The sequence below is a fragment of the Aquarana catesbeiana genome, linkage group LG03 (assembly GCF_042186555.1).
Source record: "Aquarana catesbeiana isolate 2022-GZ linkage group LG03, ASM4218655v1, whole genome shotgun sequence".
Lineage (NCBI taxonomy): Eukaryota > Metazoa > Chordata > Amphibia > Anura > Ranidae > Aquarana > Aquarana catesbeiana.
Window position 1 is genome coordinate 583,145,323 of NC_133326.1, and position 19,938 is coordinate 583,165,260.

Here is a 19,938-nt window from a genome sequence, read left to right on the forward strand (position 1 = left end):
ACCCAAAAGTGCTTTTTTTTGTATTCCTTTATATTGGCTTTTTAAATTTACAAATGCAGCAATTTAGAAATTGGATAAAAGGTTTAGCACTGGGAAACACTTTTTGAAAGATAAAAAGTTTATTTTATATACAACTATATGGATCAGACCAAAATGAGGGACAAATGAGGAAAAAGGGACAGAGGGACTTTGTTCCAAATCAGGGACAGTCACTTGAAATGAGGGACAGTTGGGAGTTCTGCTCAATCAGTTTTTGGAGTATCCCATCCAATTCCCACGATCCTATCCAAGTTCTCCAAAAATAAAACCACCCCCCAGCCTGGTTATTGAGAAGGAGTGTGCCAGGCTGTTCATAGGTCTCCTCTATGACTCCGCCCCCACATACCTCATCTCCTGTATATCTCTTCTCTCAGCTCTTGCAGGCCATAGCAGTGTCTGATCACTTTATGTGATCAGTATATGAAGTCGGCGCATGCGCAGAGGAAGTGACCCGTTGATCGGCATGTATCTCTCCGCAGTCTTCTGCTCTTTGTTGGCCGGACTCATACTGTGCAGCCTGAGGGTTGCAGCGACTCAGCAGCCCCGGCACCCTCCGAGCAGGATAGGTGAGAACGGGCCGGGGCTGTACTGTTATCTTGGGCGGGGGACTCTCCTCGGAGTTGTAATCTGGAGTCGTGTGTGGAGGAGACGGGCAAGGGACTGGTAGAGGGGTAAGATAGGGTGAGAGGGGGCATGGTGTGTACAATAATACCTACCTCTGATGTGGGGGAGGGGCTTCCTGTGAGGTGGTGGCCATGGAGCAGTGCATCCCATACTGGGGTGGAGGTGGGCACTAGAATTGTACCAGGGGCGGGCACTAGAACTGCACCTGGGGCGGGCACTAGAACTGCACCGAGGGTGGGCACTAGAACTGCACCTGGGGTGGGCACTAGAACTGCACCTAGGGTGGGCACTAGAACTGTACATGGGGCGGGCACTAGAACTGCACCTGGGGTGGATGTGGGCACTAGAACTGCACCTGGGGTGGGCACTAGAACTGCACCTGGGGTGGGCACTAGAACTGTACATGGGGTGGGCACTAGAACTGCACCTGGGGTGGATGTGGGCACTAGAACTGCATCTGGGGTGGATGCGGGCACTAGAGCTGCACCTGAAGTGGGCACTAGAACTGTACCAGGGGTGGGCACTAGAACTGCACCTGGGGTAGATGTGGGCACTAGAACTGTACCTGGGGTGGGCACTAGAACTGCACCTGGGGTTGAGTTGGGCACTAGAACTGCACCTGGGGTGGATGTGGGCACTAGAGCTGCACCTGGAGTGGGCACTAGAACTGCACCTAGGGTGGAGTTGGGCACTAGAATTTCTCCTGGGGTGGGCACTAGAACTGCACCAGGGGTGGGCACTATAACTGTACCAGAGGTGGGCACTAGAACTTCCCCTGGGGTGGGCACTAGAACTGTACCTCAGGTGGATGTGGGCACTAGAATTGCACCTCGGGTGGGCACTAGAACTGTACCTGGGGTGGGCACTAGAACTGCACCTGGGGTGGATGTGGACACTAGAACTGCACCTGGGGTGGAGGTGGGCACTAGAATTGCACCTGGGGTGGGCACTAGAACTGTACCTGGAGTGGGCACTAGAACTGCAGCTGGGGTGGATGTGGGCAGTAGAGCTGCACCTGGGGTGGGCACTAGAACTTCACCTGGGGTGGAGGTGGGCACTAGAACTGCACCTCGAGTGGGTCCTAGAACTTCACCTGGGGTGGAGGTGGGCACTAGAACTGCACCTTGAGTGGGTCCTATAACTGCACCTGGGGTGGAGGTGGGCACTAGAACTGCACCTGGGGTGGATGTGGTCACTAGAATTGCACCTGGGGTGGGCACTAGAATTGCACCTGGGGTGGATGTGGGCACTAGAACTGCACCTGGGGTGGAGGTGGGCACTAGAACTGTACCTGGGGTGGGCACTAGAATTGCACCTGGGGTGGAGGTGGGCACTAGAACTGCACCTGGGGTGGAGGTGGGCACTAGAACTGTACCTGGGGTGGGCACTAGAATTGCTCCGGGGGTGGATGTGGGCACTAGAACTGCACCTGGGGTGGAGGTGGGCACTAGAACTGCACCTGGGGTGGAGGTAGGCACTAGAACTGCACCTCGGGTGGGTCCTAGAACTGCACCTGGGGTGGAGGTGGGCACTAGAACTGTACCTGGGGTGGGCACTAGAATTGCACCTGGGGTGGGCACTAGAATTGCACCTGGGGTGGAGGTGGGCACTAGAACGGCACCTGGGGTGGAGGTGGGCACTAGAATTGCACCTGGGGTGGAGACGGGCACTAGAACAGCACCTGGGGTAGAGGTGGGCACTAGAACGGCACCTGGGGTGGGCACTAGAACAGCACCTGGGGTGGGGGTGGGCACTAGAATGGCACCAGAGCTGGAGTGGAGGTGGGCACTAGAACTGCACCTGAGGTGGAGGTGGGCACTAAAATGTCACCGGAGCTGGGGTGGAGGTGGGCACTAGAACTGCACTGGAGTTGGAGTGGAGGTGGGCACTAGAACTGCACCTGAGGTGGAGGTGGGCACTAGAACTGCACAGGAGCTGGGGTGGAGGTGGGCACTAGAACTGCACCTGAGGTGGAGGTGGGCACTAAAATGGCACCGGAGCTGGGGTGGAGGTGGGCACTAGAACTGCACTGGAGTTGGAGTGGAGGTGGGCACTAGAACTGCACCTGAGGTGGAGGTGGACACTAGAACTGCATCGGAGCTGGGGTGGAGGTGGGCACTACAACTGCACCTGAGGTGGAGGTGGACACTAGAACTGCATCGGAGCTGGGGTGGAGGTGGGCACTAGAACTGCACCTGAGGTGGAGGTGGGCACTAAAATGGCACCGGAGCTGGGGTGGAGGTGGGCACTAGAACTGCACTGGAGTTGGAGTGGAGGTGGGCACTAGAATTGCACCTGAGGTGGAGGTGGACACTAGAACTGCATCGGAGCTGGGGTGGAGGTGGGCACTAGAACTGCACTGGAGTTGGAGTGGAGGTGGGCACTAGAACTGCACCGGAGTTGAGGTGGAGGAGGGCACTAGAATTGCACCTGGGGTGGAGGTGGGCACTAGAACTGCACCTGAGGTGGAGGTGGGCACTAGAACTGCACTGGAGTTGGAGTGGAGGTGGGCACTAGAACTGCACCGGCGTTGAGGTGGAGGAGGGCACTAGAATTGCACCTGGGGTGGAGGTGGGCACCAGGACAGCACTGGAGCTGGGGTGTAGGAAGGCACTGGAACAAAATAATGGCAGAAAAAGGTCAATGATGTACATTGGGGAATAATGTATAAAGTGGAACTAAGGTGACCTGTGTTTTTCTGCACTAAATAAATGTAGGTCACCAATGGGGCACACAGAACACAATTATTTACTTTGTGTGGTGAGCTGCAGAACAGTACAGGATATCTGCATTTTCCCACAGCACACTGGATGGTAGCGCAATGTCTCAGAGGTGCTGTGCAGTGACATGAATGAAGTGTCACTACATGATACTGTCTTCATTCAGGGCCATGGACCTGCAACCTACATGGATGTTAATGTGGTTCTAAAGGCAGAAGGCTTTTTACCTTGTGTATTAAGGTAAAAAAAACCTTCTGGGTGCAACTCCCTCCAGTCCCACTTATCTGAGCCCCATCTCGATCCAGCGATGTGCATGAGAGCCGCGGATCTCTCTCTCCTCATTGGCTCACACAGCAGCGGAAGCCATTGGCAGGGTCAAGCCATGCTCTGTGTGTGAATGGACAATATCTATTCACAGGAGCGTGGCTCAGGAGCCCCCATAGCAGGAGGCCTGCTATTAGGGGCACTCAGTAGTGGGGAGGAGCCAGGACCACCTGCAGGGGACCCAAAAAGAAGAGAATCGGGGATGCTCTGTGCTTAGGGGTATAATGAGCAGTCCCTGTCCTCAGAGCAGTGTGGAGTACCCGCACACCTACTGTGTTTTCCCAATTCAGCCTTGAAGCTCACCAGTCATAAAGAAACTATGTAGGCTGCTATTGCTGGCCTCCTTCACAAAATGCTAGTTTTCTGGCTGCATCTAAGGTTAGTAGTTCTGAAGCAGGGATGAGATCAGATGTGTTGGGATCCTAGTCTGCACTGGGCCAATCACGGGGGATGCCCCAGCTGCAGATGATTGGCCCAGGTGATGTCTTCCTGGTGGGGTTGCTCAGATGGGTTTCGGACTCGGATCTCAACACTCCTTGGCTTGTCCCTATTCTAAAGCAATGAGCTTCAAAAGAAAAAGAATGTAGCAGATGGAAGAAAACAGAATGCCTCATCTGTATTCTTGTGTCGGCTACTGAGGCAGCTTGTGTGGACTAGTGACATTCTTTCATCGCAGGTTTCCTTGATTTGAAGCACAAGTCAAACATCTAAATACACAGTTGAAATGCAGATGTTTATCAATATATAACATTCAGCCTACCCCAGATTTGCATGCATTGAGGGGCACCTGAGCCCGTACAGGGCTGTTTAAAGCGCTCAGTGTTCTAGTGTGAAAGGGGTTAAACGTAAGTCTGTAATAAAAAAATAAAAAAATGCTGTGCAAGTGTTTCTTTTGCACAACTGTTGTGAGTGATCCCGTAATGTGTGTAATATGTGTGAAATGTCATTTTCTATTTATAATCCTATGTTTGTCAGTGCCATCTAGTGGCCATAATGCAGCATTTTCCTGATTGCAATATTTAACCACTTCAGTACTGGGCACTTTCACCCCTTCCTGCCATGCCAATTTTCAGCTTTTCAGTAACACTTTCAATGACAATTGTTTAGTCATACAACACTGTGCCCAGTTTAAAATTGTATAATTTTGTTCACACAAATAGAGCTTTCTTTTGGTGGTATTTTTCTGTGTTTCTGTTACATAGTAGGTGAGGTTAAAAAAAAGACACAAGTCCATCAAGTCCAACCTATGTGTGTGATTATATGTCAGTATTACATTGTATATCCCTGAATGTTGTGGTCATTCAGGTGCTTATCTAGTTTTTTGAAACTATCAATGCTCCCCACTGAAACCACCGCCTGTGGAAGGGAATTCCACATCCTTGCTGCTCTTACAGTAAAGAACCCTCTACGTAGTTTAAGGTTAAACCTCTTTTCTTCTAATTTTAATGAGTGGCCACGTGTATTGTTAACCACTTCAGCCCCGGAAGATTTGGCTGCTCAATGACCAGAGCATTTTTTGCGATACGTCACTGCATAATTTTAACTGACAATTGCGCGGTCATGCGATGCTGTACCCAAACAAAATTGACGTCCTTTTATTCCCCACAAATAGAGCTTTCTTTTGGTGGTATTTGATCATCTCATGCGTTTTTAATTTTTTGCGCTATAAACAAAAAAAGAGCGTCAATTTTGAAAAAAAAAAACACAATATTTTGTACTTTTTGCTATAATAAATATCCTCATTTTTTTTTAAAAAAGCTATTTTTTTCCTCAGTTTAGGCCGATATATATTCTTCTACATATTTTTGGTAATAAAAATTGCAATAAGCGTATATTGATTGGTTTGCACAAAAGATCTAGCGTCTACAAAATAGGGGAAAGATTTATGGCATTTTTATTATTATTTTTTTCTTTACTAGTAATGGCGGCGATCTGCAATTTTTATAGTGACTGCGACATTATGGTGGACACATCGGACACTTTTGACACATTTTTGGGACGATTGACAAATACACAGCGATCAGTGCTATAAAAATGCACTGATTACTGTATAAATGTCACTGGCAGGGAAGGGGTTCACCAGGGGGCGATCAAGGGGTTAACTGTGTTCCCTGACTGTGTGTTCTAACTGTAGGCAGCGGGGACTGATTATAGGAGATTACAGATTGTGGTTTCTAGCTATTAGGAACTCATAATCTGTCTCTCCTCACAGAACAGAACAGGAATATGTGTGTGTTTACACACACACATCCCTGGTCTGCCTCTCGTGTGCGTGATCGCTTGTGGCCGGCGGTCATCGCGACCGTCGGCCACGAGCATCGGCACCCCCGCAGTGCAGCGGCACACGCGTGCCTGCTATCCCGCTTAAAGGAGCCAACGTATAGCTACGACGGCTCGTGGGATCGTGCCGACCTGCCGCAGTATAATGATGGCGGCTGGTTGGCAAGCGGTTAAACTCCCTTCCGCAAAAAAAGTTTTATATCTATTGTGGGGTCACCAGTATGGTATTTGTAAATTGAAATCATATCCCCTCTCAAGCGTCTCTTCTCCAGAGAGAATAAGTTCAGTGCTCGCAACCTTTCCTCATAACTAAGATCCTCCAGACCCTTTATTAGCTTTGTTGCCCTTCTTTGTACTTGCTCCATTTTCCAGTACATCCTTGCTGAGGAATGGTGCCCAGAACTAAACAGCATACACCAGGTGCGGCCGGACCAGAGTCTTGTAGAGCGGGAGAATTATCCCTTTATCCCTGGAGCTAATCCCTTTTTTAATGCATGCCAATGTTCTGTTTGCTTTGTTGGCAGGAGCTTGGCATTGCATGCCATTGCTGTGCCTATCATCTACTAGGACCCCCAGGTCCTTTTCCATCCTAGATTCCCCCAGAGGTTCTCCCCCTAGTGAGTAGATTACATTCATATTTTTGCCATCCAAATGCATTATTTTACATTTTTCTACATTAAACCTCATTTGCCATGTAGTTGCCCACTCCATTAATTTGTTCAGATCTTCTTGCAAGGTTTCCACATCCTGCAGAGAAGTTGCCCTGCTTAGCTTAGTATCATCCGCAGATACAGAGATTGATCTGTTTACCCCATCCTCCAGGTCGTTTATGAACAAATTAAATAGGATTGGTCCCACTACCCACCCCTGACCATTCCGAGTATTCCCCATTTATCACCACCCTCTGAACTCGCCCTTGTAGCCAGTTTTTAATTCATGTACTCACCTTATGGTCCATGCCAATGGATCTTATTTTGTACAGGAAACATTTATGGGGAACTGCGTCAAATGCTTTTGCAAAATCCAGATACACCATGTCTACAGGCCTTCCTTTATCTAGATGGCAACTCACCTCCTCATAGAAGGTTAATAGATTGGTTTGGCAAGAACGATTCTTCATGAGACCATGCTGATTACTGCTAATGATACAGTTTTCATTACTAAAATCTTGTATATAGTCCCTTATCATCCCCTCCAAGAGCTTGCATACTATTGATGTTAGGCTAACTGGTCTGGAATTCCCAGGGATGTATTTTGGTCCCTTTTTAAATATTGGTGCTACATTGGCTTTTCTCCAATCCGCTGGTACCAGTCCAGTCAGTAGACTGTCAGTAAAATTTAGGAACAATGGTCTGGCAATTACTTGACTGAGTTCCATAAGTACCCTCGGGTGCAAGCCATCCGATCCTGGTGATTTATTAATGTTAAGTTTCCCAAGTCTAATTCTGTCCTCTGTTAGCCATGAGGGTGCTTCATGTGATGTGCCACGAGGATAACCATTGCAGCTTTGGTTACCAAAGCCCCCTGATTCCCTCTTGAAGACTGAGGAGAAGAATAAATTCAATACCTTCGCCATCTCCCCATCCTTTGTAACCAGATGATGTCCTTCCTCATTCTTTATGGGGCCAATATGTTTTTTACTAATTACATACTTAAAGAATTTCTTGGGATTTTTTTTTTTTGCTCTCCTGTGTCTTTTGTGTTCTATCTTAGCCACCCTAAATGCACCCTTACATTTCTTGTTGCATTCTTTATAAAGTTTGAATGATGATGATGATGATCCCTCAGCCTTGTATTTTTTGAAGGCCTTCTCTTTTGCTTTTTTATGCATTTTTACATTGGCGTTAAGCCATCCAGGACTTTTGTTTGCTCTTTTAAATGTATTACCCAATGGGATGCACTGGCTAATGCCCTTATTTAATATGATCTTAAAGCGAACCCATCTCTCCTCCGTATTCTTTGTTCCTAAGATTTTATCACAATTTATATCTTCTAGCAAGGTTCATAATTTAGGGAAGTTGGCTCTTTTTTAATTAAGTGTCTTTGTATTTCCCTTATGTTTCCTAATTGTGTGATTTATACTGAAGCCAATTGACCTGTGATCGCTGTTTCCTAAATTGCCCAGTATTTCCACATCCATGATCAGGTCTGTATTGTTGGTAATCAGTAGATCTTTATTTCTAGTTGGTGGGTCTACCATCTGACCCATTAAATTCTCCTGCAAGACATTTAGGAACTGGCGAGCCTTAGACGAATGCGTGGTTCCCTCCGCCCAGTCTATGTCTGGATAATTAAAATCCCTCATTATGATAACACTTCCCATCCTTGCTGCTAATCCAAATTGTGATAGGAGGTCCGCCTCCCCCTCTTCCCTCAGGTTAGGGGGCCTATAGCATACTCCCGGTATTATTTTTCCCCTTAGTTTCATCCCTTTGGAGCTCTACCCATAAGGATTCCACCTTCTCCCTAGCTCCCTTAGTGATGTCATCTCTCACATTTACTTGTACATTATTCTTGATATACAAGCATACCCCTCCCCTTTTTTACCCTCTCTATCCCTGCGTAAATGGGTATACCCTTGAATGGTTGCCAGCCAATCATGAGGGCTGTTGAACCAAGTCTCCTGAAATTTCCACAAAATCCAAATCCTCCTCGTACAACAGTATCTCTAGTTCACCCATCTTGTCCGCCAGGCTCCTGACATTGGTGAAAATGCCACGTAGTTTAGACCGGTCGCAGACTATGCTCTTATTGGGTGTTCCGCGATTGCAACTAGGATTTGTTTCTATACTTACCTTGGGTTTATGTTAGGGATGCACCGAAATTTCGGACGCTGAAACATATCGGCCGGAAATGGCCTTTTTGCCGAAAGAGAACAATGGCCGATAATGGAGCCGAAAATGGGGTGGGGCCTGGGTGGGGGATGGGGCTTCACCCACGCCCCTGGTGCCGCCCATCATGGGGGTGTACTATAGCTCAGAAGAGAGGAGAGCCCGCCGCTGCCTTGTTGATTTGAGCGCTGGGAACATCACAGCTTTCACAGCGAAGCGGGGAACACACAGCTATTGAAATGAAAGCTGTGATGTTCCCGGCGCTCAAATCAACAAGGCGGTGGCTCTCCTCTCTCTTCCCCTGCACAGGCAGGCTGCAATGGGGACGTGGACTGCAATGGGGACACTGGCTGGGGACACAGGCTGCAATGGGGACACTGGCTGGGGACACTGGCTGCAATGGGGACACTGGCTGGGGACACTGGCTGCAATAGGGACACAGGCTGTAATGGGGACACTGGCTGGGGACACTGGCTGGGGACACTGGCTGCAATGGGGACACTGGCTGGGGATACTGGCTGCAATAGGGACACAGGCTGTAATGGGGACACTGGCTGGGGTCACTGGCTGCAATGGGGACACAGGCTGCAATGGCGACACTGGCTGCAATGGAGACATTGGCTGGGGACACTGGCTGCAATGGGGACACTGGCTGCAACGGGGACACAGCTGGGGACACTGGCTGCAATGGGGACACTGGCTGGGGACACTGGCTGCAATGGGGACACAGGCTGCAATGGGGACACTGGCTGGCTGCACTTGAAACACAGGCAGGCTGCATCTGATGGGCACTGGTGAGGCTGCATCGATCTCCTGTACCATGTCCCCAGTCTCTGACCATCTCCTGTACCATGTCCCCAGTCTCTGACCATCTCCTGTACCATGTCCCCAGTCTCTGACCATCTCCTGGCTCTCCTCTCTCTTCCCCTGCACAGGCAGGCTGCAATGGGGACGCGGACTGCAATGGGGACACTGGCTGGGGACACAGGCTGCAATGGGGACACTGGCTGGGGACACAGGCTGCAATGGGGACAATGGCTGGGGACAATGGCTGCAATGGGGACACTAGCTGGGGATACTGGCTGCAATAGGGACACTGGCTGGGGACACAGGCTGCAATGGGGACACTGGCTGGGGACACTGGCTGCAATGGAGACAGTGGCTGGGGACACTGGCTGCAATGGGGACACTGGCTGGGGACACTGGCTGCAATGGGGACACTGGCTGGGGACACAGGCTGCAATGGGGACACTGGCTGGGGACACTGGCTGCAACGGGGACACTGGCTGCAATGGGGACACTGGCTGCAATGGGGACACTGGCTGCATTGGGGACACTGGCTGCCTGCATTGGGGACACTGGCTGGCTGCACTGGGGACACTGGCTGGCTGCACTGGGGACACTGGCTAGCTGCACTGGAAACACAGGCAGGCTGCGTCTGACAGGCATTGGTGAGGCTGCATTGATCTCCTGTACCATGTCCCCAGTCTCTGACCATCTCCTGTACCATGTCCCCAGTCTCTGACCATCTCCTGTACCATGTCCCCAGTCTCTGACCATCTCCTGTACCATGTCTGCAGTGTCTGACCATCTCCTGTACCATGTCTGCAGTCTTTGACCATCTCCTGTACCATGTCTCCAGTCTCTGACCATCTCCTGTACCATGTCCCCAGTCTCTGACCATCTCCTGTATAAAAATATTTTTAAAAACAGTCACTTTCAGTATCGGTGCTGTTTCGGTATCGGTTTTCGGCCTAGTGTATTTTTCATTTTCGGTATCGGTTTCGGCACCAAAAAACCCATTCGGTGCACCCCTAGTTTATGTGCTTTAGTCAACCTACCACTAATGCCCCCAATACTACCCTCTGAACTATGTTCCGTGCTGACTATCTCTACCTCTGGACCCTCCCCATCGCCTAGTTTAAAAACCCCTCTAACCTTTTGGCCATCTATTTTTTTTTTTTAACTTTATTCTTTATTCAAATTTTTAAAACTTTAATAGTTCGGTTAATAAAAATCAAGTAAACATTATCTTATTTACATAATAGGTAAGCGGGAATGGGAGCCCATTATACTAAAAGAGAATAAGAAAAAAATCAGAAAACCACGGGGGTAGGAAAACACCTTAAAGGGGTTGTAAAGATAAAAATTTTTTCACCTTAATGCATTCTATGCATTAAGGTGAAAAAACTTTTGACAGTACCGCCGCCCCCAGCCCCCCCGTTTTACTTACCTGACGCCTCGAATCTTCGCTGCTCGTCCTCATTGCAGCTCAGCCTGGTCGCTGATTGGCTGCAGTGGATGGATTGAAAGCAGCGCAGCCATTGGCTCGCGCTGCTGTCAATCACATCCGATGACGCGGTGCGCCGGGGGGCGGGGCCGAGTGATACAGCGAGCGGCTATAGCCGCCGGCTGTATCACGGGAGCGCGCCCGCAAGCACTCACCACCATGCGAGGGAGCTCGCATTAAGGTGGTAAATGCTTGCGGGGAGGAGCTGAAACAGCCGCCGAGGGACCCCAGAAGACCAGGTTCGGGGCCACTCTGTGCAGAACGAGCTGCACAGTGAAGGTAAGTATGATATGTTTGTTATTTTAAAAAAAAAAAAAATTACCTTTACAACCCCTTTAAACCCCCGTTCTACACCCATTTCCAATATCATAAGATTAGTGTTTACACCTTAATTCCTACCCTCTTTTCTAGCCTTCCCCCTCTCCTACAAATGTGCTCATGTTTAAATTCCTATGTCGAATTTATCAGACTATTTTTATATTGCATATGAGTTACCATATTGAGATTAGCTAATCCTTTACTCCCATTTGGTCTAATATTTCCTTTCCCTATCAGATTATCTATTCTGATTGTTTTTCCGGCTCTAATATATTCTTTACACACTGTATAGGGTGACCCATTTTTTCCAGCCAAAGCCTCCACATCCTGTCAAATTCCTGGATGTTACCTCTCTTTGTGTACATTGCTCTTTCTCTACCGGTCTCATTTACTGTGTCAGTCTAGTCTCTTACTGTGGGGGGTGCCTTTGATTGCCATCTTAATGTGATCATTTTCCTAGCTTGGAACAAGCATCTCAGAATTGCTATTGTGGTGCTCTCCGTTCCCTCCTATACCCCAGTATGCATACTATGGCCTCTCTCTTCATTGTGATTCCAAATATATATCTCATGATATTGATCAACCCTTCCCAATATCAGAAATGCTTGGGGCATCTCCACATCATGTGTATGAGATCCCCAGTCCCCCGACATCTGGGGCATCCATCATCAGGTCTTCTACCAAACTTGAATAGCCGCTTGGGGGTATAGTAGGCTCTATTTAACAGCATCAGGTGAGACAACTTCTGTGGGGGGGAGACCAATACCATCGGTCCCATCTTTAAGATGCTCTTCCACTGCTCCAGTGTTATTGCCCCTAAATCCTTTTCCCATCTTACTCTTTCAGAGCGGAGTTTCCCCCCACTTTTGACGACTTTACTTATTTGCCCATATATTTCAGATATTAGACCCTTAGCAGGACCCACCTGAGATATACTTTGAAAGAGCGGTGTTTCTTTCCATTCTAAGGGATGACTCCTGAATTGGGCTTCAAGGGCGTGTCCTAGCTGTAAATAGGTGTAAAATGTGCTCTGCAGTATATTGAATTCACGTTTCAACTCAGAGAATTTTTTAAGAGTATTACCCACATAAAGTTGTCTCAGCCTTTTAATACCTTGTTTTTCCCACTCTCTGGCTTTTCCTATCCAAAGGATTTCCTGCAGATTACTGTTGTTCCAAATGGGAGTATATTCAATGAACACATTGTATCTCATCTGTTTTTTAACTGTTTTCCATATTTTAATTATCATTCTAATTGTTGGGTACTTATAGCGAAAAGAATCTGCCTCTAGCACTTCAATTAATGTGTTATGTAAAGCGCCTATTAATATTATTCTTCCATTGGGAGTACCTCCATTCGGAACACCGCATCCCATTAACTGCTACAGCTGTGATGATAAAAAATAGCGATCTGGGTGGGGCAACGCGAAACCACCTTCCCCCACCGGGAGCTGAAGTGTATGGAGTCGGAACCTACCTTGTCCCCCTTTCCATATTAGCTCCTTGAAAAGGCTCTCGATTTTATTGAACCAATTCTTGCATATCCACACTGGGGAATTGTGCAGAATATAGAGCAATTGTGGCATCCAGATCATTTTTATTAAATTGCATCTTCCTGCCACTGATAATGGAAACCGTTTCCAGATGCCGGTTTTTTGTTTAAATTTGGTCAAAGGTGGTATAAAATTTTTACTTATAAATTGGTTAGGGTCTTTCGTCAAGGCAATCCCCAGGTATTTCAGTGTATCCACTACTGCCAACTGAAGCATTCCTGGTATTATTAAATCACTAATGGGGTCTATTGGTAAGAGCTCAGATTTCTCCCAGTTTATCTCCAACCCTGTAAAGCTACCAAATTCCTCCACTATGCTCATTGCTTTTGTCAATAATTGACCCGTATCTCCCAGGAAGGGAGACAATGGACACCCCTGTCATGTCCCCCTCTCCAGTTCTATCTTATCCAAAAATTTGTTAATAATTTTAAGTCTTGTATTGGGCCTGTCATAAAGCATTTTAATCCAGCCGGCGAAAGAGGGACCAAATCCAAATTTCCCCAACACCCGCCAAATATATCCCCACTCCACGCTATCAAAAGCTTTGTTCACATCCAGTGATAATACGGCTCTTGATCCCTTGTTCTCCATTGGGGTTTGTAAATTTAAAAATGCCCTTCTGATATTCGTACCTGTGGATCTATTAGCTATGAATCCTGCCTGATCTGAATGCATCAGTTTGGGGATAATTCTGTTTAACCTAGCTGCCAGAACCTTGGCCAGGATTTTGGCGTTGGAGCATAGGAGAGAGATTGGCCTATATGTAGCTACGTCTAAAGGATCCTTCCCTTCTTTCTGTAGAACTATAATGGTTGCCTCTAACATTGAAGTGGGCAATCGTTCCTCCCTGGCCGCCCCCTCCAATGCTTTTAGCAACTCCGGGATTAATATACCACCATAATATTTGTACTCCTCAGTTGGGAGCCTATCTTGGTTTACCATACTAGCTACTGCCTGTTCTGCAAGGGTTATTGGAGTTTCTAGTTCATCTCTTTCCTCTTGCGTATTGGCCGGTATTTCCAGGTTCCCCAGGAAGTCTTCCATCACGCCCTCTACTCCCCTTTTCTGAGCAGTATAAAGATTCTTATAATAAGCCCTAAATATTTGCACTATCTTTGTAGTATTTGATATTATCTCTCCTCCTGTGGACCTGATAGTAAGGATAGTAGATGGTGGGGAGTTGGACTTCACCAGCTGTGCCAGCATCTTTCCTACGCTTTCGCCCTCTACGAAGGAGGACTGCCGCTGAAGGAGTCGTCTAGTCTCAACCTTCTGCATAATTTCTATCTTATACTCTTGTTGTTTATCTAACCATATTGTTTCCCTCCTGGGTGTTAGATCTATTATATAGTTATTTTCGGCCTCAAGCACCTCCCTTCAGATTTTTTCCTCCCAGGCCCTAGCATCTTTATTATATTTGGCCACCTGTTGTATTAGCACACCTCTAAGAAATGCCTTTAGGGTGTCCCATAGTATCCCAGCCGACACCGTACCTTCATTAAATTCTACAAATTCTTTCACCTTAGGGAGGACCCTGTCCGTTTTTTAAATTCAAACCAGTGTGGATTTATTTTCCATTCCTTCTGGGTTTTTTCCCCCCTAGTTTCAATGTAATCACTATTGGGGAGTGGTCTGATATCCCTCTTGGCCAGTATATAATTTTTTCTGTAATCTGTAGCGCTCTATCATTTCCCAAAGCCATATCTATCCTGGAGAGAGTGGAGTACGAGGCTGAATAGCAAGAATATTGCTGGACTCCCGGGTTCCGCGCCCTCCACAAATCTATTAACCCCACTTCGTCCAAAAATTGGCTCAATCGGCACTTCTCCATGGGCTCTGAAAAAATCCGTACGGGAAGCCTATCCAACTTCTCTAGGATCTCATTGAAGTCTCCTACTACTATGATCGGCACTTCTTTGTCTAGCAAAAATTTGTTTAATCTAAGCATAAAATCTTTTTTAAATGGTGGAGGAATATAAATATTTGCCACAATGTACATACTATTATCAATTGAGCAGTACAGAAAAATATATCGGCCCATCTCATCTACAGTGGGGCAAAAAAGTATTTAGTCAGCCACCAATTGTGCAAGTTCTCCCACTTAAAAAGATGAGAGAGGCCTGTAATTGTCATCATAGGTATACCTCAACTATGATAGACAAAATGTGGAAACAAATCCAGACAATCACATTGTCTGATTTTTGAAAGAATTTATTTGCAAATTATGGTGGAAAATAAGTATTTTGTCAATATCAAAAGTTCATCACAATACTTTGTTATATATCCTTTGTTGGCAATGACAGAGGTCAAACGTTTTCTGTAAGTCTTCACAAGGTTGTCACACTGTTGCTGGTATGTTGGCCTATCCCTCCATGCAGATCTCCTCTAGAGCAGTGATGTTTTGGGGCTGTCACTGGGCAACACGGACTTTTAACTCCCTCCAAAGGATTTCTATGGGATTGAGATCTGGAGACTGGCTAGGCCACTCCAGGACCTTGAAATGCTTCTTACGAAGCCACTCCTTCGTTGCCCGGGCAGTGTGTTTGGGATCACTGTCATGCTGAAAGACGCATCCATGTTTCATCTTCAGCCACCAATTGTGCAAGTTCTCCCACTTAAAAAGATGAGAGAGGTCTGTAATTGTCATCATAGGTATAACTCAACTATGAGAGACAAAATGTGGAAACAAATCCAGACAATCACATTGTCTGATTTTTGAAAGAATTTATTTGCAAATTATGGTGGAAAATAAGTATTTGGTCACCTACAAACAAGCAAGATTTATGGCTCTCAGACCTGAGACCTGTATCTTTTTCTTTAAGAGGCTCCTCTGTCCTCCACTCATTACCTGTATTAATGGCACCTGTTTGAACTTGTTATCAGTATAAAAGACACCTGTCCACAACCTCAAACAGTCACACTCCAAACTCCACTATGGTGAAGACCAAAGAGCTGTCGAAGAACACCAGAAACAAAATTGTAGTCCTGCACCAGGCTGGGAAGACTGAATCTGCAATAGGCAAGCAGCTTGGTGTGAAGAAATCAACTGTGGGAGCAATAATTAGAAAATGGAAGACATACAAGGCCACTGATAATCTCCCTTGATCTGGGGCTCCACGCAAGATCTCACCCCGTGGGGTCAAAATGATCACAAGAACAGTGAGCAAAAATCCCAGAACCACACAGGGGGACCTAGTGAATGACCTGCAGAGAGCTGGGACCAACGTAACAAAGGCTACCATCAGTAACACACTACGCTGCCAGGGACTCAGATCCTTCGGTGCCAGACATGTCCCCCTGCTTAAGCCAGTACATGTCTGGGCTCGTCTGAGGTTTGCTAGAGAGCATTTGGATGATCCAGAAGGGGATTGGGAGAATGTCCTATGGTCAGATGAAACCAAAGTAGAACTGTTTGGTAGAAACACAACTCGTCGTGTCTGGAGGAGAGAGAATGCTGAGTTGCAACCAAAGAACATCATACCTACTATGAAGCATGGGGGTGGCAACATCATGCTTTGGGGCTGTTTCTCTGCAAAGGGAACAGGACGACTGATCCATGTACATGAATAGGGCCATGTATCGTGAAATTTTGAGTGCAAACCTCCTCCCATCAACAAGGGCATTGAAGAAAGGTGGCTGGGTCTTTCAGCATGACAATGATCCCAAACACACCGAAGGAGTGGCTTCGTAAGAAGCATTTCAAGGTCCTGGAGTGGCCTAGCCAGTGTCCAGATCTCAACCCCATAGAAAACCTTTGGAGGGAGTTGAAAGTCCGTATTGCAAAGCGAAAGCCCCAAAACATCACTGCTCTAGAGGAGATCTGCATGGAGGAATGGGCCAACATACCAGCAACAGTGTGTGACAACCTTGTGAAGACTTACAGAAAACGTTTGTCATTGCCAACAAGGGATATATAACAAAGTATTGAGATGAACTTTTGATATTGACAAAATACTTATTTTCCACCATAATTTGCAAATAAATTCTTTCAAAAATCAGACAATGTGATTGTCTGGATTTGTTTCCACATTTTGTCTTTCATAGTTGAGGTATACCTATGATGACAATTTTTTGCCCCACTGTATATCATCTTCTAACTGACTCAGCCTTCCTTCCAAGGCTGTTGTTCTCTCCGCTGTTTTTTATAAGTCCTGTCTGACCAGTATCAGATCCCCTTTTACTCCCTTCATTTGGTCACAAAGATCTTTAAGCGATCCATTACATGCACCCACTGCCATAAATACATCCATCAAAGTTGGTCCTTTCTCTAGGGGTAAGCAAGACTCGGCTATTAAATCTGTATTCAGATTTTGTTCACTCGGCCCCGAGCTTTTATTACTCTGTGTTTTTGTTGACAGAGCCGGAGGTGCCATAACATTTAACTGGCTCTGGCCCTGGCTTTTTCTATCCAATAAACCCCCCTGCTGTGTTTTAGACTGTGACCCCTTCTTTGGCGGGGTCTGAACGGGGGTATGTGCATATTGTTCCAATTTGGCTGCTACTGCAGCTGCTGCCATTTGCTGAGAGCTTTTCTCCTTAGAGGAGCGTAGGTGCTGCATCCTGTATTCTCCAATTAGCAGGAGGCCGTCTGGGCTCTAAGCCAATATTCCAGTATAAAACAAAAATACAACTGCAATTTTTCCAGCACTAAAATGCACACAATCACCATGTTGCTCACTTGTCTTCACAATATACACAGTCTCTGGGTCAATAATTAGCTTCCTATAGCTGTGTACACAGACTCTGGGTCAGCATTTAGCAGTATATAACCATAATAGCAGTACTTATCCGCAGTATGTCTTTGTATACACAGTTTCTGGTTCAGCGTTTAGCAATATGACCATATCCATACACAGTTACTGGAATAGCATTTAGCGGCATATGACAGTATACGACACATTACATCTCCCCTTTACTCACGTGTCCTTTTTATCTGTTAGGGGATGTTAGAAGCTTCAGTAACCAGGGCTCTTGAAGTCTTTCTATTCACCTGGCCCTTTCACGAGGAGGATTCCGCTGGTCTACTCATTCCCCCAGTAGCTCAGTGTTTACATCATGCGATGAGAACAGCATCCGCACTCACTGCCCCTTTGGGGGACCTCCGCTGCCTTCCCTTGTAACGAACAGGCAATGGCCAGTGCCCGCCGCATGCGAGATTCCTCTCAGGCGGCGTGTGACGTCACTCCCGGCTGCTCTTGACGCCGCTCAGCATAGCTCGGGATAGTTCGGGATCTCTTGTGTGTCTCCAGGATGTCACCGGTGCAAACGCCCGTCACTTTCCCTCTGCTCTGCTCAAAAAGATGGCTTGTTCAGCATCCAGATCCTCAGCTCTCTCTGCCATAGCAAATACTGCCGGTTATGGTCGTGCCTTTCAGGGGAGGCGGAGGGAGATCACACAGCATCCTCTCACTCCATACGGCTGCTCATCTCACTTCTCACATCCGGTCACACCCCCACTTTTTGGCCATCTTTACTCCCAGCACATCTGCACCCTCCTCATTTAGGTGCAGTCCATCCCTTCTATAGTACTGGTGACCGACTGAGAAGTCTGCCCAGTCCTCCTGGAACCCAAACCCCTCCTTACTACACCAGCTCCTCAACTTGTTTACTTCCCTAATCTCCCTCTGCCTTTCTGGTGTGGCTCGATGTACCGGTAGTATTCCTGAGAATACTACCTTTGAGGTCCTTTTCCTCAATTTAGCGCCCAAGTCCCTAAAATTGTTCTTTAGAACACTCCATCTGCCTCTGACTTTGTCATTGGTGCCAACGTGCACCATGACAGCTGGGTCTTCCCCAGCCCCTCCCAGTAATCTGTCCACTAGATCTGCGATGTGCCGAACCCGAGCGCCTGGTAGAAGGCATACAGTTCGGCACTTCAGGTCTTTGCCACAGATTGCCCTCTCTGTCCTTCTAAGAATTGAGTCCCCTACCACCAGAAACTGTCTATCCTTTCCCTTCACTTCCCCCTCACTCTCACTGAAGGAGTTCTTCCCCTGGCAGCTAGGAGAGTCCCTCAGCTCCAGCATGGTCCCTGACTGGTTTCACCAATGTCACTCAATGAAGCGTACTTATTGGGATGCTCCATCCCAGAATCGGCCTCCCTGGAACTTCCCCCTCTATCCTTCCTGACTGTCATCCGTCTACTCTTTTCTGGTGCCTGTACCTCTTTGTCTCCACTCGCCTTCCCGGCTCTCCTTTAGTATAGAGGGTCTTCTCAGTGCTGACAGTTGCTTCCCTAGATTCAGAAGCTGGGCTTCTGGGGAAACAATGTGCTTACATTTTGTACAGCAGTATTCGCCTTCGATCAGATATTTAAGGAGCTCATACATGCCACAAGATGTACACTGAGTCGCATCTCCACACCCGTCGGGCATCGTACCTACCAATTTAATGAGGATTGGGATTATACCCTGTCCAAATTACCTAACAACTAGCTTCCTGACACTACTACACAACAAGTAGATTATTTATGTTCCAAAATTTTTATCTTCATAAATTTATACCAAAATGTATTCTTATAGAGTTATAGAGGCTGCAAACTATGCTATATACTGTTAGGTCCATATATATTTGGACACAGGCACAATTTTAGATTTTTTCAGGTATTTACCACAACATATTGAAGCTATAGTTATACAATGGATATGGTCTGATAGTGCAATCTCAGGTTTAATTTGAGGGTATGTACATCCAAATCGGAGGAAGGCTTTTGGAATTACAGCTCTTAATAATAGCCACCCCCCTTTTTTCAAGAAGACCAAAAGTAACTGGACAATTTAATCAAAAGCTGTTTAGTGGCCAGGTGTGGGCTATGCCTTAGTTATTTCTTCATCAATTAAGCAGGTAAAAGACCTCGCACACACGATTTGATTGTTGGACGACCGAGCGTCTGATTTTTGTCAAAAGTGCGTGTGCAGGATTTTGTCTAGCATACTAACTTACCGCAAATTGTCGTTTGAC

The 19,938-nt window shown here is 47.0% G+C and overlaps 1 protein-coding gene across 1 annotated transcript in view; it reads left to right on the top strand.

Moving 5' to 3' along the window:
• The first annotated feature begins 362 nt into the window (after window positions 1-362).
• Window positions 363-19,938, top strand: part of LOC141132968 (prenylcysteine oxidase 1-like) — a 67,065-nt gene continuing 47,489 nt past the window's right edge. Inside the window, exon 1 of the mRNA XM_073622001.1 lies at window positions 363-605. Within this exon, the coding sequence (XP_073478102.1) occupies window positions 473-605 (133 nt within the window). The 5' untranslated portion in view covers window positions 363-472. The remainder of the gene's footprint in view (window positions 606-19,938) is intronic.